The 21,211-nt window shown below is 42.0% G+C and overlaps 1 protein-coding gene across 2 annotated transcripts in view; it reads left to right on the forward strand.

Moving 5' to 3' along the window:
• LOC117435568 (rho GTPase-activating protein 39-like) overlaps positions 1-21,211 on the forward strand; it is a 121,169-nt gene that overhangs the window by 84,966 nt on the left and 14,992 nt on the right. Inside the window, exons 5-6 of one of the 2 annotated variants that reach the window (XM_034058864.3) lie at positions 1,495-1,587; positions 16,464-16,537. In XM_034058864.3, coding sequence (XP_033914755.3) covers positions 1,495-1,587; positions 16,464-16,537 — 167 coding nt within the window. The remainder of the gene's footprint in view (positions 1-1,494; positions 1,588-16,463; positions 16,538-21,211) is intronic. The other variant, XM_034058865.3, reaches the window with a different exon arrangement.

The following is a 21,211-nucleotide window of genomic DNA, read 5'->3' on the forward strand; positions in this document are numbered from 1 at the left end:
TATTTCACAAAATAATGATGCACATTGAATTTTGGAATAAGAAAAGCCTTGATAAATCAGTTCTATGTTATCCCTCTGTTCTATCCTTTCTTTTTCTTCTGATTTTCTCACTATCCTCCCTTTCAAATGCTCTCTTCCTCTGTCTCTCCCCCTCTTTCCTGTCTCGTATTCAAACAGTTTCTATTCATGTCTCCCTCTCTCTTTCTTACACTTTCCTCTCTCTCTCTTCTCTTTCTTGTATTCAAACATTTTGTCTTCACCCCTCCCCCATCTCTCTCTCTCTCTCTCTCTCTCTCTCTCTCTCTCTCTCTTGCTCGCTCTCTGTTGCCCTCTCCTCCCCCTCTCTTCAGTGGAGCTGACCTTTGCCCTGTGTGGGTATAGTGGGGTGACAGGAAGCTGAACGTAGTAACAGGAGGTGGTATTGATGCGCTGGATTCTCAGAGTCTGACGAGTCTGAGGCTCGGTGAACTTTCTGAATTGATTTGCTTGTTGGCTGCACTGGTGTTTCTGCCTGTCTCCCTTGTTTACTGTGGTTGAGCTGTGGGAGGAAGGTGGAGCTGCGATACTGCGATAGACACACGCACACATACACCCATGTGCAGACGCACATGTACAGACACACACAGCTAAATACACACACACACACAGTCAGCCATGAGCCTGCAGACCAGCAATCTTTGCACAATATTTAGACAGCAGTGCACTGAAGAAAGCATCATCTGAAGCATTTGTCTACTTTTCAAATTCACCGACTCTTCAGACAGTGTTAGTAATTGTTTCAGTTTCTGCATGAATGCAGGATTTTCCTCAGGCTCAGTGAAGGCAGACCTGTGTACACTCTCGCATTAGTGTACTGTATTTGTGAAATTCAAAACTGTAAGTGATACAGTAGATACTGCTTGCCTGCTCCAATAAACAGGTTCAATGCAGACCGCTGTACAGGCACCTTCACGACAGGTCTGTACTGTACTTGGCGATTGAATGGAAGCTGCATCTTGGATTTGAAGTTTGTTTAATTTTGTTTTAGTTTCACTGGAACCCTGTTTTTAAAAGGGGGAATAGATGGATTTCCACAGTGGCATGTGACAAATGTGCTTTAAACATTAAAATGATACATCTCAGACTTCATGCTAGTATGAATATTTGAATGATTTATGTGGTCAAAGTACTGAAAAAAACCCTAATAAAAGTTTCCTATAGTAAAAGCATGGTAAAGCATAGGTTAGCACTGCAAAGCACAGAAGGTTATGGTAAATCATATTAAAACATGGCAAACTATGGCAAATGCATAGTATAACCATGGGCAAACTGCAGAATTACCAGACAAATTTATTGTGGTGAACTTTTATATGGGTTAAAGTCAGACAGAAGATCGATGGAGGGATTAAAAACAGGGGGCCACTCTTTGTTGTTTGTTTATCTGTTGTGCTTCCTTGGTACAGTAGATTTTGTTTTCTTTTTGTTTGTTTGGTCATCGTTTCATTTGTTCCCCAGTGAACCAGCACATTAGAGATCTCCTGGAGGCGAAAATCAAGAGGAGGCAGAAACCGCGAAAGAGAGGCAGGCCCCACAGTGAGGAGACTGAGGGTAGGGGTCGCTCTCTGGCTTCTTGTGTGGGTCGGCAGCCTTCTCGCCAAGCCGTGTGCGTCCCTGACTCTGTCCATTTGCGTGTGCCGCTAAGAGAGTTTGTGTGTTGCTGTGTGTGTGTTTGTGTATGTGGTGTCTATTTCAGTGTTTCACTTAGTTTGCGGGAGCTTCTGAGTGTCAGTGTTCATGTGTAATCTGTTTGTCTCTGTCTGGCTGTGCATTTATGTGTGTGTTGCTGAGATTTAAATCTGATGTTTGTGTGTTTGTCTGTGATGTTTTTGTTTCAATGTATAGCTGAGTTGTGTGTGTGTGTGTGTGTGTGTGTGATGTCTTTGTTTCAGTGAGTGTGAAAATTTCTTTGCGCCGGTGTTTGTGTGTATCTGTTTGTCTTTGTCTGTCTGTCGCCCACTGTACTGTACTTTTTATCTCTTTGTTTATTTGTGTGTCTTTGTGTTTACTGTGTGTGTGTGTGTCAGTGTCTTAATTTTTTGTGTACAATATGTGTGTTCTCTGTGCGTGTTTGTGTGTTAGTAAGTTAGTAACTGCTATGTGTCAGTGTTTGTGTTGCTGTACATGTGTATGTGTTTGTAGGTCTCTGCGTGTGTGTTTGTGTTACTGTATATTTTGCTTTATGGGTGTGTGTGAGTCTGTTAATTTAAGTGTGTGTCTGTGTAGCTGTGTTTCAGTGACAGTGCTGTGCAGGGGCCCTCCTGTGAGCTTTGTGTGTGTGTGTGTGTGTCAGTGACAGTGCTGTGCAGGGACCCTCCTGTGATCTGTGTGTGTGTGTGTGTATGTGTGTCAGTGTCAGTGTTGTGCAGGGGCCTTACTGTGTGCCTGCCCACCTCACTCCTATCGCCTCACTCCTCTACTGAAAGCATTGCACAGCCCTCAGGGTTCTGTCCTGTAGCATTAGTGAATCTGTTTTATGTAATTTCTTAAATATGAAAAATTCCCAGTGATGTTCTCTTGTTCTACTCTCTCCGTGTGATTTAATTTCCACTGGCTTTTTGACGTTTAAAAGTTTTATTACTGTATTTTGTGAAAACTAGAATATATATTTGACCTGGACATTTCAATTCTTCTATACTTTACTGTTGGCAGCTTTTGGATACTGTTCCTGTAGTGTTCTTTGCTTTATCTGCTGGTTGTTGCTTGGTTTGTCTAGAGAGGGTGTACTCAAGGTATCCTCAGTCACTTTTGAATGTATAGCGGACATCCAATCAAAGGGCATGATTTTTGCCAACCATGATCGAATTTATGATATTCTGTTCTAGCCACTGTGACTTTCCTGATGTTCTTTCATGGCACAGACACCCTTACAGTTATTCACTGGGGACATGCATGTCATATGGACACACCTTGTGCTAAACAAGTATTTTTTTCTTCTCTATCCTGTGTAGGATGAATAACACCTTTTAATGTGAACACAGCAAGTGATGTTCAACATTAGAAGTTTCTAGTTCTGTTAAGATTGGCTGAGTGCCGTCCGAAGGTTGGGGGGTGGTGGTGCTTAGGACGGCCAGGGTGTCCTCGGCTCATCGCGCACCAGCGACCCCTGTGGACTGGCCGGGCGCCTGCGGGCTTGCCTGTAAGCTGCCCAGAGTAGCGTTGTTCTCCGACGCTGTAGCTCTGGGCTGGCTGCATGGCGGGCTTGCAAAGTGAAAAGAAGTGGTTGGCTGACAGCACACGCTTTGGAGGACAGCGTGTGTTCGTCTTCGCCGCTCCTGAGTCAGCACAGGGGTGGTAGTGGTGAGCTGAGCCTAAATACAATTGGACATTCCAAATTGGGAGAAAAACAGGGTAAAATTAATTGCCGAATACTAAATAAATAAAAAAATAAATAAACAAGAGCTGTCTGCTGTGCATGTCACTTGAGTGTCGCAAACGAACACATAGCAGGGCGTGGTGACTCACGGAGCAGCTCTCTAGAAGTGCAGATGGTTAAAGATCTCTCATAGTTTCTGATAGTTTCACATTTGTCTCACTCTCAAACCTTTAGTCTCACATTGATGACACAAAACTAGAAGGATCACATGATGGTATTTAGTAGAGAACGTATTCCTATGAACCGTGCTGAGCTCAAACTTTTTAAACTTTTTAAAAACAAGTTTTAAGGATGTAAAGAGAAATGGAAACAAAATAAAAATTGGAAACCAAATACCATGAATGCTATATAGGTGGGTGAATTATTTAATTTTGTACACCCTATTTATTCTACTTTTAACTAAGGGTTATCATGCTTAACTTTCAGTCACTGGGCACACATACTGTACTGGTACTGAAGTAGCCATGTAGTAACTCCATTGTGATTTCAACGATCATTACTTTAAAGATAGAAACACAAATATGTGGAATTTATAATCATATAATTAATAGCATTTTAGGAATGACTGTGAACTCAAAGCAGTAATGATTACAGTATAATCACTAGGGGTGTAATAGTTCTCTAAAAGTTTTTAAATATTCTCAGCAAATATGCAGGCCAAATATGGGTGTTAGCCTTAGTGTACAGTGTGGAACAGTTTATTTCATAATGAAATGCTGCACACATACCTACCTGCACAGTCTTATACATATGTTGCAGTTGTATATAAAACAGTGACGGAGGGCTTCGGATGGTTTTTGTGGTTTGGTTACAAATGTTTCCAAGATGTGAAAGTTTAAATGTTTAAACATGATTAATAAAGTTTAGGAAATTAAGAGGAAAAGAACATCTTAAAACTACACTGTAACTACACTTCTTTACAGGAATACGCTGTACAAAGGGCCATTATTCAAGAGCAGGTCACGGATACCCACAATCCCCACACCGTGTCTGTGGCATCTCCTTTACTCAGCTTTCTATAAAACCCAGTCTGTAATACGGTCCAAGCAGGGCTTGTTCTCTTAAAGATGACTGCGCTGCTTACTGGAACATATTTTTATCTTTTGTTACTATCAAAAAGCAAAACATGACTAGAAAATTGGTTTGTGGTCTTGAGGGCAATGGCTGTGGCAAGCAGTTTCGGATGAGTAACATTTTACATTGTACAGTATTCTCTTTTTACTGTAATCTCCATTAATAACTATCCGCAAAATATAGCCTTCCTTCTGTTCCCTTAGTCTTTAGGTTTTTCGGATAGAACTTATTTAATTATTTACTTATTTTTAATTCCGGTAGTTTAGCTCCAGTAAACATCCCTCATTTTAACAGTGTAAATGCTCCCTACAGGGAGTCCAGCTGGCCGGTGATCCTTGCAGAGGAAGCTGCACTGTCCTTCATACATGGTGTTAATGGTAACCTGTTCAACAAAGGTATTGTGTACTGCTGATTTTTAGAAAGCCGGTGTCACAGGATCTGTGTCCACTGCCCTGCCTGCTGTTCCTGACCTCCGGAGAACCCTTCAACACCTTTGTCATTAAGCCTGCAATTAGAACTGGTTCCAATACCAGCTTAGTGGCCCTCTTTGAAGTCCATGGAAAGGGAAGTTGCTTCTTGTTACAAGTGTGTATGTAGCATTTCTCATCTCATGCAGGTTGGGTTCTAGCTGCTGAAAATGTGCAAAATTATTTCTGTTATAATACCAGGCACCCAACACCCAGCTCACCATGTATTATCTTCTTATGAATCACAAAAATGAAGATTGTACTCATTAACTACTGTGCTGTAGGTTCTATGCACGGATGACAGCTGTACACAGGATAATAAAACATACTGGAATTTAGATATTAACAGTGATTGATTTCTGATATGTGATTTACAATGCACAGTACAAGCGATACAAAGGACATATGAGGCCCGACTTATCCTTGTTGGCTCCCTGTATTGATGTTGTAATTAGCCTGCTTACAGTGAGTAGATGATGGTTTATGTAGCTTCCTGAAGGTCGTAGGAGTCTGTATATTTTAGAGCTTGTTTGTTACAGCTGGCAGCCCAGCTCTGTGTAACAAGCACCACCTTGCTGTGCAATGAATTCATTCTCCAAATACAAAAATCAATATTCACCGCCTATGAGCACACAGGGCCTGTTTTCTTTTTTTTGGATAATGGTTATGCAGTGTGAATCCTGCTTTCACAGCAGAGGCAGTGTCAATGTGATCCCTGTTAAATAAACTGACAACATGCTGTGCTGCAGTCATACTTCCTCACTCTTGTAAGTAAGGCTAAAAAACCTTGAAACATGTTTCTTAAAATAATTCAAAGTCCTTTCAATCAGGAGCTAGTCCAATAGACCACTGGATTGAGGACGGCAGACAGAGTAACAGATTCTGGGGATGTATATTGGTTTATTTGTCTGTCTGTCGCTTCACACCCGCCCAGCTGTACTGTATTCCACACTTGCATTTTTCCATATGTCTGGAAAGCTGCTTGTTACATTGTGATGAAACTTGACATTTACATCATTTAGCAAACGTTAATGGGGATATATGTGGGCATGTGTCTGTCTGTCTGTTTGCACATCTGGCCGTCTGTACAGTATGCCACATTTTTCCATATATCTGTATTTATATTTAGAAAAAGTCATTGGGAGTATCAGATAGTAGGGATATATGGAGGTGTCTTGTCTGTACTGTAGGTGACATTTCCATTTTAACATTAACATTATTTAGCAGAAGTTATTGGGAGCATAAAATTGTGGGGGTATATGCAGGTGTCTCTCTATCTGCTCATCTCTCTATCTGCTCATCAAGGATAGCAAGAATCTACGTGAAATGAGTTATTGCAGTTTTCTGCAGCTCCTAGGCTGAGACTCACTTGGGGTTATATTAGTTTCTCTAAGCTGGTCTGCAGGGTGGCGGTTAAACCAAGGATATGGAAAGCGTGGTCTTCTAAAGGGTAAACTCAGTAGTGAAGTCGTGGGTAAACCCGGGTAAACTGAGTTTACCCACTTCTTATTTAGGGAATATGGCGTTTACCCACTTTTCATTTAAAGAGTAAAGCGTTTATTCACTCCTACTCTCTTGTGATAAGAAAATCTTGGCTATATCAAGGTTAAAGCCAAGGCATATTCCAATTATATAAAGCGACTGCATTTAATGATGGGCAGAATTTATAAAGATTAACCTTTAACCCACAATTCTGTGTGACCACCACAACTGACTTGAGTTTAATCTAAGGGCATCACTGCACACCCTTAGTGCCTACTTTGCCTCTGCCTGGCCTGGAACACCAAAAGGATAGTTTACCCACTTATTTTTTTTACCACTACACCACTGGTGCACTTCATAAGAGCACAAGAACGTCAGTAAATTGTCAGGCTGGTTCTTGAAGGATCCCAGTGATTCAGCATTTTCTGTCCGGAGGGCCAGCCCTGATGTGCGCTGCCCTGTCTGCCTAGATTAGTTTCTAAATGTAACATCCGTTGCAGGCACATGGCTTGCTTGCCTGCTGCTGGATCTGCCCGAGGTGCTCGCTCCTACGCGGGGGTTGTGCTCTGCCAGGCTGCCTCTGTCCTCTACTGCGGATAAGAGAATGGGAGCACAATGATTCAGAGAGTGTACAAAACAATCAAAACAGTTTTTTTTAGACAGCGTTCCATTTACTTCCAATTAACCCCTTAACCTATGATAATGGGTGATAATTAACAAATACTATAAAGTTTCCATCTCCCTCAGCTCCAACCACTCAACCACTGCCTCCCTCAGTCTCTGCACTCTAACCACTAGACCACACTGCCTCCCAGTCCCTCAGCGCAAACCACTAGACCACACTGCCTCCCTCCCACCAGTCGCTCAGCTCTAACCACTAGACCACACTGCCTCCCTCTCAGTCCCTCAGCTCTTACCACTAGACCATACTGCCTCCCTCCCTCCCTCCGTCCCTCCCAGTGCCAGCTCTAACCTCTAGACCACACTGCTTCCCTCCCTCCCAGTCTCTAAGCTCTTATCTCTAGACCACACTTCCTCCCTCCCTCCCAGTCCCTCAGCTCTAACCACTAGACCACACTCCCTCCCTCCCTCCCAGTCTCTCAGCTCTAACCACTAGACCACACTGCCTCCCCCAGTCCATAAGCTCTAACCACTAGACCACATTGCCTCCCTCTCTCTGTCCCTCAGCGCGAACCACTAGACCACACAGCCTCCTTCCTAGTCCCTCAGCTCTAACCTCTAGACCACACTTCCTCCCTCCCTCTCTCCCAGTCCCTCAGCTCTAACCACTAGACCACATTCCCACCCTCCCTCCCAGTCCCTCAGCTCTAACCACTACATTTCCATGAATAGTTCACATCAACACACTTCAGCATGCTTTAAGTAGCTCACTGGTTATAGAAAGCATTGGGCTGTAGTATAGACATTGTAGTAGGATTAAAATGAGAAGTCAGTGGGTTTGAGTAGCTTGGGTTGGAGAAAGCACTGGGCTGCTGTAGTGAGCTTGAGTAGCTTAGTGGTTAGAGAAAGTGATACCCTGCACTGTGTAAGACAGTGGGTTTCAGTAGCTCAGGAGTTAGAGAAAGTGCTGGGCTGCAGTGTTGAAGGCAGTAGGTTTGGGAGCACAGTGGTTAGAGAATGTGCTGGGCTGCAGTATGGAAGGTAGTAGGTTTGAGGAGCTCAGTGGTGTATTAATGATGGTCTTGATTTTGAAATTCAGTTCCCCAGCCCACACCCAAGCCATTCTGTTCTCTGGTTCATTACGCTTGATGTACATAGAAAAGGGTTTAGCACCGCTGACAGCCTTAGCAAACCAACACTTGGGAAAATCATTTTCTGAGTGCTCCGAGAATAACTGAGCAATTAAAAATAAGCTCCGCTGGACGTGTACCAGGTTTCTTTAGTCTATATTACATGAATTTACTGCAGGCTAGAACTGAAGAACAGCTCCGGAAATTGGATGAGAGCAAATAAATAAATTAATTAATTAATTAAGAATTTGAGTAATTGTAATGGATGATTACAAGCATCGTAAAGAATCAAAGGGGAGAGGAAAATAAATAAATAAATGCATACATAAATAAGGAATTTCAATTTGAAGCTACTAGCCTTTTAATGGGTTGCTGCCACTTAAGATCTTTATTTTAAATGCTCTATTACTAACTGCTGTTACTCACTGTGGACAGCAACAGGAACACATCAATGTTTAAATAAAATTGAACTACTGTAGTTCAATTCAAACCTCAAGCGCTATCTGACAAGTTACTGTTTTGTAGTGTTTTTTTTTTTTTGTCGATCATTTATGAATTATTTATTGAATACATTCATACAGCCCCTTGCTCGTTTTCAAAGAGGCTTTGAATATTTGAAGATTAGTCTTACAAGCTGGTTCTTTTATCGGTCCTTGTTTTAATTTTAATATTTGTTGGGATTTTAATTTAGATTATACATATAAGATCATAAATACAGTGCCTATAGAAAGTCTACAGCCCCTTGAACTTTTTTCACATTTTGTTGTGTCAGTGCCTCAGAGTTTCATGCATTTAAATGAGGATTTTTTTTCCGCTTATCTACACACCATACTCCATACTGTTAAGGGGAAAAAAGTTTTTATTGGGGAAAAAAATTATATATTAATACAAAACTGAAAGATCATAATTGGATAAGTCTCCACCCCCCTGAGTTAATTACAGCTGTGAGTCTGTTGGGATAGGTCTCAACTTTGCACACCTAGATTTGGCAATATTTGACCATTCTTCTTTACAAAACTGTTCAAGTCCTGTCAAGTTCCTTGGGGAGCATTGATGGACAGTAATCTTCAAGTCATGCCACAAGTTATCGATTTGATTTAGGTCGGGGCTCTGACTGGGCCACTCAAGGACGTTTACCTTTTTGTTCCTTAGCCACTCCAGTGTAGCTTTGGCTGCGTGCTTTGGGTTGTTGTCATGCTGAAAGGTGAACTTCCGTCCTAGTTTCAGCTTTCTTGCAGAGGGCAGCAGGTTTTCCTCAAGGACTTCTCTGTACTTTGCTCCATTCATTTTCCCTTCTATCAGTCCCTGCCAATGAGAAACATCCCCATAACATGATGCTGCCACCACCATGCTTCACAGTAGGGATGGTGTTCTTTGGGTGATGCACTGTGTTGGGTTTGCGCCAAACATAACGCTTTGCATTTAGGCCAAAAAGTTCCATTTTAGTTTCGTCAGACCACAACACTTTCTGCCACATGGCTACAGAATCTCCTGAGTGTTTTTTTGCATACTTCAAATGGGATTCAAGGTGGGCTTTCTTGAGTAATGGCTTCCTTCTTGCTACCCTACCATACAGGCCAGATTTGTGGAGTGCTTGGGATATTGTTGTCACATGCACGCTTTGACCAGTCTTGGCCATAAAAGCCTGTAGCTCTTGCAAAGTTCCTGTAGCTCTTGCAAAGACTCCTTCTTGCTCGGTCATCCAGTTTGGAGGGACGGCCTGATCTAGGCAGGCGCTTGGTGGTGCCATACACCTTCCACTTCTTAATGATCATCTTGACCGTGCTCCAAAGGATATTCAAGGCCTTTGATATTTTTTTATACCCATCCCCTGATCTGTGCCTTTCAACAACTTTGTCCCAGAGTTCTTTTAAAAGCGCCTTGGTGCTCATGGTTGAGTCTTTGCTTTGAAATGCACTACCCAGCAGAGGGAACCTACAGGAACTGCTGAATTGATCCTGAAATCATGTGAATCACTACAATTTAACACAGGTGGCAGCCACTCAATTTAACACAGGTGGAGGCAACTTGGTGTGTGATTTTGAAGGTGATTGTTTACACCTGAGCTAATTTAGAATTGCTATTACAAGTGGGGGTGGACACTTATCCAACCAAGCTATTTCAGTTTTTATTTGTAATTAATTTTCTACAAATTTCTAGAATATTTTTTTCACTTGGAAGTTGTGGGGTAGGATGTGTAGATAAATTTAAAAAAAAACTATTTTAATGCATTTTAATTCCAGGCTATAAGGCAACAAAAGGTGAAAATTTTGAAAGGGGGTGTAGACTTTCTATAGGCACTGTATATGATCCTAGAATGTGCAAGGCCATCTGTTACATGAATTGTAGGTTACAGCATAAAAAATACTGTGTGTGATTTATAATGAGATTCCTAGTTTGAATGGATAAGTGGAATGAGGAGGTTCTGCAGGGTTGCGTGTCGTGTGTAGCTTTCAGGATCCTGTCTGCTGGGGGACAGAAAGCTATTAGTCGTAGCAGCTGGGTTTGAGTACTGTTTAATATGTTGTGGATCTCATATTGTTATAAAAGGTGCCATCTTGTGAAAATTGATTTTATTTTTTTACTTTAGAACTGTGTCTGCGTTCTGTGCACAGGATGACATCCATACACAAGAGAAGATGAGCTGGAACAAATCCTTAGCGATGATTGTTTGATTTCTCTTATGTGATTTAGTAGGTACTGTATGTTCCCCAGAGACACCCTGTTGAGGTGCAGTTTCATGGGTATGATGTAGACCTGTAAGAAGCTGAGTTAGTGTTTACTTAACTTTGTCTCTGCTAGTTTTCCCTCTAGAATAGTGATTGGGTGTTTAAGTCCTGGGTAATTCATGGGTGTCTGTGGCAAAGTGGTGAGTGAATACAGGTACGTGCAATGCAGAGTGGATACAAAACAGACAGACAATGATTTCCAGGTGCAGGGGTGTTTATTGATTTAATTAACTATGTCGAGAGCCTTATGGCAAACACATGTAAATAATAATGTTGGAGTGATACAGCGGCGTGTATCACTCGGTATTTGTAAATCCCCGGGTTTGACCCATAACCAAAAGTCCAGTTTTACACACCAACACTAAACACAAAACACAAACACAGTTCCTAGTGATAGTGAATAAGTGCAAGTGGTGTATTACAATTCTCTGTGAAATCCAGGGGTGAAAGTGATGTCTGGGTTTATGCTGGCTTTCGCTACAGCTCCGGATCGTGCTACTGGTAGTCTATTAAAAAACAGACGACAGTTGACAAACACTAACAAACACAAGACAAAACTCATGGTTCACGATACTGCAACACAGTCTCCTTGTAGGTTTAAAACACTAACCATTTACCAAGGAACAGATCACTTACACTACGCCCCCGTATTTATACCCTCGCTCATGATCCCTAGGTTAACGAGCGCATCCGCTCCTCCAATCCTCGGATGCCACGCCGTTTCCCGTCCGAGTCATTGAGTTTGGGTACCATAGCTCTGTCCCCTTTCTAAATGACCGCCTTCCACCTACCCTAAGGAATAAATTGTCGTGCCATTTAGTTAAGGGTACTCTGTTCCTTTTATACAATGCCCTCACAGGTTGGGAGGGAGATCTAACACCAAGAATCATTCGATCTCTGTCACAGTGACACACAAGGATTAATTGCCTAACATTCCAGAGTGCCTCTGATTCCTTTTCTTGTCTCTCAGGGCAGATGGGTCTGTCTGCAACCTTAGGATAAACTAATGATCTCCACCTGCTGGTGAAATGTAGAAAAAACACAGTTTTGAGGTGACCGCGTGTTAGTGTGGGGGAATGCTAGTGTGTTTCTCATTTCAGTTGCTCACTGTTTTTCTTACATTACTTAGCTGTTATTTAAACTAAGTCAAGTGAGAAATAGTGGGCTAAGCTGGACAATGCCCAAACTCTGGGAGAGCGACTTTCGCAGCTGATCTGACTGGTCCAAATGGATGTGATGATGTGTAGGAATTACCCCAGTGAATCTGCCTGGACTGTTGCAGTGCCTGTGCTGCATTCGCTGCTGTGTCCCGGCACTGAAATCCAGGGAGGATCCCACTCTCTCCCTGCCCATGGATTTATTACCTCTCCCAGGCTGCTGCTCACTGGGTATTTATGAGCGTTTCAGTCGCGGAGATCAACAGATCAGGGTCTTTACAGCACGCAGCTGTGTTTCATTTTTATTTGCCCGTGTCTGTAGAGCTGATGGATGGCAGGGGGTGTTCAGGTCAGGATTGCGGTGCGCACTCTCTCTCTCACTTGCAGAGTTGTGAGGAGAATCTCTGGTGTTGCCAGACTATAGCAGCCTGTACCTAACCTTTTACACCTGTACGTTCAGAGTCACCCACAATTTGTAATAATAATAATCTAGGGCAGAGAAGTAAATAATGGAAGTCCTTGGTTCCTGTGCATCCCCAGATTTTTATTATGTGACGGTAGCTGTCATTTACTTCATGCTAATATTGGACTCGGCTTTCGCCAAAATAAAATTAGATAATAGTTGTGTGAACCAACCAAGAAGTAGCTTTGCTGTAACATTTGAGCCTTTAGTGCTTTTCCTCTAGGTAATTGATTTCCTGTTGGCCCGGTGTTGATGGCTGAAGTGTAATGCTGGCTCTGGGGATCCACCAAAGTGCAGCCTCCCTAGCGCCTCAGCATGGCAACCGTCTGGAATGGGCACTTCGCAGGGGTCATCAGGTGGGCACCTCCCATCCCCTGTGTTTTGTCGACTAGCCTACAACACCTCAGGAAGGCCCAACAGTGATGCTGGTGTCCCAGCACCACTCCCCTCCACCCCCCACCTAACCCAGTCCAGTTTACTTACCTTAGCCATCCATTCCTTTTCATTGACGTTAACTTCATTCATCACCTCTCTTACTCTGCTAAGGCATCGTGGAACTCACAACCATGTTCTAATGTTTGAACTAATCAAGGCTTCCAGTCTCTCTACTGTTGACAGGGAAACCTCATACACAGCGGCCACAGAAGACCAAACTGGAAGCACCAGACTTTAAGCTTGCCTGGTAGTTCACTACTGTCGATCGTCTTCAGCCCTTGCACTGCCTGCTGTCTCACCTCTCCCTCTCGGACTGTCCTTTAAATCCCTGTCATACCACCCCCAACTCTAGGGGCTTTTCTGACACTTTTGGAATGGCCTAACCATCAATATAGAACACCTTATCCACTACTTTACCTTTGCTGATGGAGATACTGCTAGTTTGCCAAGTAACCTATTGGTGCAGGCTACCGTTGTAGTCATGGAGGTCATGTCGTCCATGTGTGCTCTAAGTGGTGGCAGACGTTCTCCTCCCACTACCCATTTTGAGGCCCTAGTAATTGCTTCTATTGCCATGGTAAAGGCCAGTGGAGAAATGGTGCAACCTGCCATGATTCCAACTTCACTAACTCGAATGCAGCCCAGAGGAGCTTATATGGCACTGGACCATATAAATATGCATTAGCTAAATCCAGGAATGTTACATGAAGGTCCTTCTCTTACTATGCAGAATGACTCTGTTGCCAGATCACACTGACATGCTGCAAGCGTCCCAGAAAGCCTGGGATACCAATTGACAACCTTTGTGCCACAATGCTGAAGAATATCTTACCTTCCACATTTAACAGGGAACTTGGCCGGCATTGGCCGATGCTTGTAGATTTTGTTTTCTTTGGGGATAAAGACCTCTCCTGCTCTGTGCCATGCCTGTTTTATTCATGCTACCTTTGTCAACCTCCATAGGATTCTTAGAACCTCAGGTGCACTCTTGTAAACTTGGTATACTACAGGTCTTGCCTTCTTCACACTTAGAAGTAGAGTCCTCCATTTGTCCTCAGTGAATAACCCGCTTTGATAAATTGTTGCGCTACAGTAGTGCCTTGCTCAGTATGAGTGAACCCATTGTCCGTATAGCTCTAGGTTGCTGAAGAAGATGACAAGGTTATTGTCTAGCTAATTGATCACACCAATACTGTATTACAAAATTGTTCAATAAGACAAGATTTAAGAAGCGTTGGTGGTGTAGCTTTCATAAAAAAAATAAGCATTTCAGCTTTGGAACCAGCAGAGCCCTTTCTCCCCCTCCCCCATCATTAAGATACACAAGTGACCAAAGTAATGTACTAATCCCCTCTGGCAATATCTTGTATTTTATAATTGCTTAGTGCTGGTTTGAAATGGGCTTTTCATGTTTGAATATTGTTTAAAAAATGAAACAGGCTGCTTAACAAAAGTATAATTAGTATAATATAACAGCAAAAATAAGTCTCTCAGGAGTAAAATAACCCCCTTCTAATCACTTATTAAAGGAATGAGAGTTAAACCCTCTTCATTACAGTAGAATGCAAGTTACTTATTTCAGCTGTCATTTGTGCATAAGGCTACGGTCATTTTTGTACATTTCACAGGCAAGGTGCTGGAAAAAAACAAGAACAAATAATGTAGTTTTAGCTCCTCAACATACACAAGAGCTTTTAAATAGTACACCAAAACCAATCATTGGAAGCAAACTTTCCTTTCAGTCTGGGCGCTGGCACTGAAAGCCAGAAGCCCAGGTCCGTGTGTGTGTCTGTGTATAACTCGTCTCAACACGTAAGAGAGGGAGGGTGTCTCTCGAGAAAATTATCAAAAAATTATTAAAAAAAAAAAAAAGAAAACTTAACCAAATATAAATTTTTAAAAAATGCAACACAGATCTAAAGATCAGTCTATTAATTTTCCTGAAAAACACTGTACAACTATTGTTTTTTTTTTGTAATTTCATATTCCGGGGGGGGGCAAGTGCCCCCCCTTGCACCTTTCTGCAGACGCCCATGCTTACAGGCAGCATTTTTCACGATTCTGAAACGGTATGTTGTAAAGAAAGCCTCTGTAAGTTGGTAAATTTCTGTTCACCAATGCATTTGTTCTTCTGTCTTTACAGAAAACAGCTCACTCCTGTTTTTTGCGTAGCTGTTTTCCCTACTGCAGATTCAACGGCTTGTATCTTCCGTTCATGTAAAGCTCTTTCAATATGTTTGTCACAGCTTGCTTTTCTCTTCGTTTGTAATCCACAGCAACATTACATGCTGTACAAAACATCATGCCACCACTTTCATGAAATGTCTGCTTTGGATATTTTTCACTTGTCTTATTAGCAGTAATATTTCACCTGATTTTACCCCATTTACTTCAGCTCCACTCATTTACATGCTTGCTCACTCAGCTACAAATCTCAGATTTGTATTTTCAGTGCATGACATAGTAAATTTTTTATAAAAATAAAGCAAGTGCCTTATTTATGCATTCGTTTTCTTTGCATCTTTTTGATAGTCATGTGTAAATTATATGAATGAATGCAAACATGGGCATTTTTGCCACCAAAAACATTTCAAGCAGGAGTTTTTATTTGAATATTCATCTATGTAATATAATTGCTTATTTGCTGAAGAAAGTTCCCCTTCCTGCCGAGCTTGTGTGCAGAGTATTTTGTATTCTGTTAGATGTTGTGCTGAACTTGTGTTCTGTGATCCTGTGAAACTGACACAGACTACGGCTTATCAATGAAATCCCAGGACCGGCAGAATCCTGAAACCTACTGCCATATTACATTAGGTCCTCTGTCAAATGCTTTTTCAGCACTTTGAAAGGCCTGCCTTTTGATCATATCAACACTCCCTGTGTAGTGGAACTGCCTTTCAAGGTAGAATAAATAGGCTGTGCAAAACTAAATAATACAATCCCCCATGTAACATTCACGGTGTTTGGTTTCCATTTCTCATCACGTCCTTGACACTTGTTTTTAAAAAGTGTGAGCTCAACGTGGTTCATAGCAATTTTTTCTCAACTAAAGATCATTGATGCATGACACTCTAGTTACTTCCCCGCAAGGGCTTTTTGCCTAAAATATGTTAGACTAAAGGTAAGAGAAGGAGACTAATTTGATTGTCCCACCTTCTGTAAGCTTTCTTGTAATGTCGTGGGATCTGAGGTGGCCTACCTTCAGTTCTCCTGAGCTGCTGTGGGGATATGCTGCAGTGAGGGAACTTAATTGAACGTTTGGGTAAAATATTTGTGCACTCTATTGTAGAAGAAATTGTACTTGTTGTTTAGTACAGTGTGTGTGTGTGAAAATGTATATTGTACTGTATGCTTTAGAATGTTATAAATCTGAGTCAGCCAGTGAAATCTGTGTAGTCTGAAGACAGCTGACCTGAACTGAACCGAACTGAACTGAAGTGTAAGCGAAGAATCTCCCTCCCCTTCCTCATCTTTGTGTCTGCTTTTCTTTCAGGGGTTGCCATCAGCACCTACGCCAAGTACTGCTACCGCAAGTTACAGAAAGCAGCTCTCACCGGGGCCAAAAAGGTAGGTTTGACCAAATCCAGGAACTGTTACTTTCTACTCTTACATTCTACAGTGCCATATTTAAGGGATAATGGCCATGCTGTTGTGAGTTGTGAGGTAATAATAGAATTCTGGAGTCAATAAATGAATTTGAACGAGGGAGTTTCATTACTACCAAGGAAAAGGCCACAGTGATGCCAATATCACTATGATACTGCAACTATTTAATGTTTTGTTTTGTTTTTTTAACTGAAATGATCATTGCAGTCCACTGAAAGAGTTCACTTTGAGAGCAGGGTTCAAACGTCCCTGTAAAGCATTTCATCAGTAAGCAGTGGTTTTGAACAGATGTCATTAATTAGTGAGCATGTCATCTTCTCAGCCACGTATTATATTTGCTGTCCCATTATTGAGTGATAACAGAACGGCTGACCTCTGTAGAAAGCAATGGGAAAGCAGTGTCCGGGTGTTGGTCATTCTCTGCAATAGAGGTACTAAAGACTGTCAAGTATAACACACAAACATAGAATTATCTATCAGTTAGGCTTAGAGAAGTAAGATAAACTTCAACAATAATTATTTCATCTCAGCAATATTTTCTGGCTCAAAGCATCTTACTTGCTGCAAAGCATGTCAGCCATTAAGTAAGGCACTAACATGAAACAAGGGGTGGTGACAATTTCTCTCCCCCTGTGCTTACCTGATAGGAAAGTTTAATGCAGAGTTGTTTAATTGACATATCTCAATTACTTGGTAGTCCCTAATTTTTTCAAACCGAGGAAAGTGTGGTCGATCGACAAGCTGAGAGTGTAATAGGAGTGAACTGGCCTGACACCTTGACATACTGAAGTTTCAGTCCCATTTCTACCCTTTAAACTTGCCGTGCTTTCATAAACTGAGAAGACATGATTACAGTACAGTCACCTGGATCTATTCCTGTCTCTCTCACTGATGATAATGCATGACAAGGAGGAAATGAAATTATTTGCCCATGCCTCTCTTTCTGTCAGCTCTGACAGATGCCTGCCTGTGATCTAGAGAAGGTCGCACATCACACGTTTCCCTGTAGTACGCACTCTCACAGATGACTGGGATTTTGAGACTTTGGGGAGGTAATGGATAATGATTCGTTAGTAATGTGTTTCTTGATTTCATTAAAAAAAGAACACAAGAGATTTGCATAGATTTGATGTACACAGTGAGAAGCTAAAAGAACAGTCCCCAGGGCCCTGTTAAAAGAAACTTGCCTTGCGGGCTAATGGTGTGTAGGACAATACTGATAATTACACAAGACAACACACTGCTAAATCAGTGTCTTCCAACCAAAGAGGATCCTGTCAGTGAAAAGCAGTCCTGTGTGTGACTGCCTGGTGTAGGGTTTTCATATGGAATTAACATGAGGTGACTGTGTCTTTCTGTTCTAGTGCTGCTTTGGCAGCATAGCTTGAACCCATTGCTGTGCAATTTCCATCTCACAGCTGGCTACTTGCTGCACTTTTCATTTCCCTTTAATGCCTCCCATTTTCCAGGATTATAAACCTGTTGGGATTGCTCTGTCCCCAGTACAGCAGCTCGAAATATATATTAGTTTGGATTTTTTTTTTAAGGACATAAGATGCATTGACTGTTGTTTAGGAAAATATGATGCATCAGTGGTAACAAATGGAGGCATTGTCGCAGCCTTTTGAGATTTATGGAACTCATTTGTTAGCTACTGCACAGTCACTTGCTGTGTCGTTTGCCCACTGTGTTTGCATTACCCACAGGGGAAACCCAAGCAGAGGGATGGCAATAAGACTCCATTGCATAGCAGTTTAATCCATTACTATGAGGAGTGTAGTAAGACACACCTGAGCTTGTTAGCTATACACTCGGGCTAATCAAGCCCATATTAAAACATGGAATGGGTGAAACTCTGCTATGCTATAGGAGTCTGATTTCCATCCCTGCAGCAGTATTGTTATAGAATTGAATGGAGGCAGTATTGAGATCTGTTTAAATAATACAGCCCTCCTTTGACCCTGCAAGTCCAGCGGCACTGGTGTACAGTATAGCACTGAGGCACTGGACTGGTCCCTCCTGCTACAGTACATACTGGAGGAGCGCTTGGGAGTTTTCTCTCCTGTGCGACAGCACTGATGGTGGTTAAAGAGTAAGTAGGGGGCTCTGAAAAAATATAGTGTTATACATCCCCACGTGTTGCTACAACTGTTTAATTACGTACCTGTAATGTGTCTTTTCATTGTTAACATCCTGATAACTTTTTACACCTATTATTTTAAAGTCTGTTTCAAAGCTCTTTTCAAAATGGCAGCTCTAATACATTGCTGGTGTCAGGATTAATGCCCCACATTGTCAAACAGGTAACACAGCAATAATGATCTGTGACGTGGTACAGAACAGAAAAGCCACAGCACTTATGTGTTTTTAATTTTTTATTTTTTTTAATCGCTCTTCCTGCAGTGATTTTAGAGTACAGATCTCAAACCCAAGTGAACTAGAGCGACCATTAAGGATAACAATGAAAAGAAAAATTACAGGTACATTATGTTAACCATTTATAGCAACACGTGGGGATGTATAACTCTATATTTTTCGGAACCCCCTGCTTACTCTTTAAGGTCTCCTGGAATAATGCAGGGAGGTTACTGCAAACCATGTATCACTGGCCTGGGTGGGACAGCCCTGGAATGTGCTCTCCATTGTGACTGTGGATACTGGGAAGGGAGCTGAACAAGAGGAGCTGAAACAAACCAAAAGAGGTTACGATGAGGCAGTACAACGCACTGTGTTCAGTACTGGTCACTGCATTGTCAAAAGGACGAAGAGCAACCAGACTATTACCAGAGCTTAAAGGAGAGAGCTCTGAAGTTTGGCTGAGGGAAATTAATTAATTTAGTCTAGAACCATAGAAGAATTAGTGGGGCACTTGATTGAAGTTATTAAAATCTTTAAAAGAGTTGACAAACCCTAGTCAAAGCACAGCATAGAAACCAGGACCAGAGGAAACACAGCTGAAAATGAAATGGAGGTAGACTTAGGACAGAGGAAAGGAGACACTTCTTCACACAGAAAATAGCGAGGGTGTGAAATGGGTTATTGTTGTGTTGTTGAGGCTTTAGAATGTTATAAAGCTGAGTCAGCCAGTGAAAAATGTGTAGTCTGACTTAACAAAGATTAACCAGCTACTTGGAACTGGACGAGCACTGATGGGCTGAATGGCCTACCCTCGTTCGTAAATATTCTTATAGTCTTATGAACAGTCCCCAGTCCTTTACTTGAGGATCTATTGCTGTAGCTGCTTATTTGTATAACACCTTGAGTAGCTGGTCACACGTACAGTGAATAGGTTCCCAAATCTCATGAGCATTAAACCCTGTACAGTGTTAAGTGCCTGTAGTTTTTTTCTTCTGTTTACTTGTATCCTTTCTTATGAGGGTTGCAATCATTCTTAGTGGTTCTTATATCAGTTACTCAAACAGTGTTTTATTTTTGTAATTCTTTGATGTGTTATGATGCTTCGACAATGAGCTCAGAAACTTCTCTGCAGTTCTGCAGTCGTTGCCTGCCATAGACATGAATGCATGTAACATAGGCTAGATCAGCCAAAATGTCTTTATATGTTATCTAACGGCACGGTGAAATCACCTTAACACAGACTTGAAGTAATTGTAATATGAACCTCTCGGAATAATTGGAACCATCACAAAAAGGTTAAGATGACAGTCAAAAAAAAGGCGCTCCATGTGGAGTGCAGGATGCGCTCTATAGTCTGGACATCGCGAGTTCGAGTCCAGGCTATTCCACAGCTGACCGTGGATGGGAGCTCCCAGGGGGCAGCGCACAATTGGCCGAGGGGGAGGGAGGGTTAGGTCGGTCAGGGTGTCCTCGGCTCACCGCTCACCAGCGACCCCTGTAGTCTGGCCGGGCGCCTGCGGGCTTGCCTGTAAGCTGCCCGAGAGCTGTGTTGTCCTCCTACGCTGTAGCTCTTGGGTGGCTGCATGGTGAACCTGCAGTGTGAAAAAAAAGCGGTCGGCTGATGGCACACGCTTCGGAGGACAGTGTGTGTTCGTCTTCGCCCTCCCGAGTCAGCGCAGGGGTGGTAGCGGTGAGCTGAGATTAAAAAATAATTGGCTATTCTAAATTGGGAGAAAAAAAAGAACAAATCATTTGTTTGAATGAGATCTTGAGATCACAGTTACTTTGATGTAACAAAATGACGTTCTGGCAGAGTGAACACAATATTCCATATTTAAATCAAGTCTGGGTTTTGGTCTACTGAAGTCTACATGTATTTAGTCTTTTAAAAACTTTTCATTGTAAAAAAACAAAAGGAAGTTAGTCATGGTCCGTATGGCATAGTAGAGCATGGCTCCAGAGTTTCTCTCCCTAAACGAAAGTTTTAATTATATCAGATGATCGGCTTGAATTCCCGACAGCAGCAAGGTTATCAAACCCATCAAGAAGAAGCTCGTGTTCACACTGAGGGGTGTAAAAACAGGTCAGGCGGAGCTGGATCAAACGTGGAGCTTAACGAAATACTGTTAATGCAGTGCCAATATTTTTTTGTTGAACCTATAACTACTTTACAACATAACACACAAGAGTGATTGTATACATTTAATACAGGGATAGAGAGGATACACAGTGGTTCTGAGTGGTAACATAAAAATAATCAATACATGAAGGCAGACA

The sequence above is a fragment of the Acipenser ruthenus genome, chromosome 3 (genome assembly GCF_902713425.1).
Source record: "Acipenser ruthenus chromosome 3, fAciRut3.2 maternal haplotype, whole genome shotgun sequence".
NCBI classification, from domain to species: Eukaryota; Metazoa; Chordata; class Actinopteri; order Acipenseriformes; family Acipenseridae; genus Acipenser; species Acipenser ruthenus.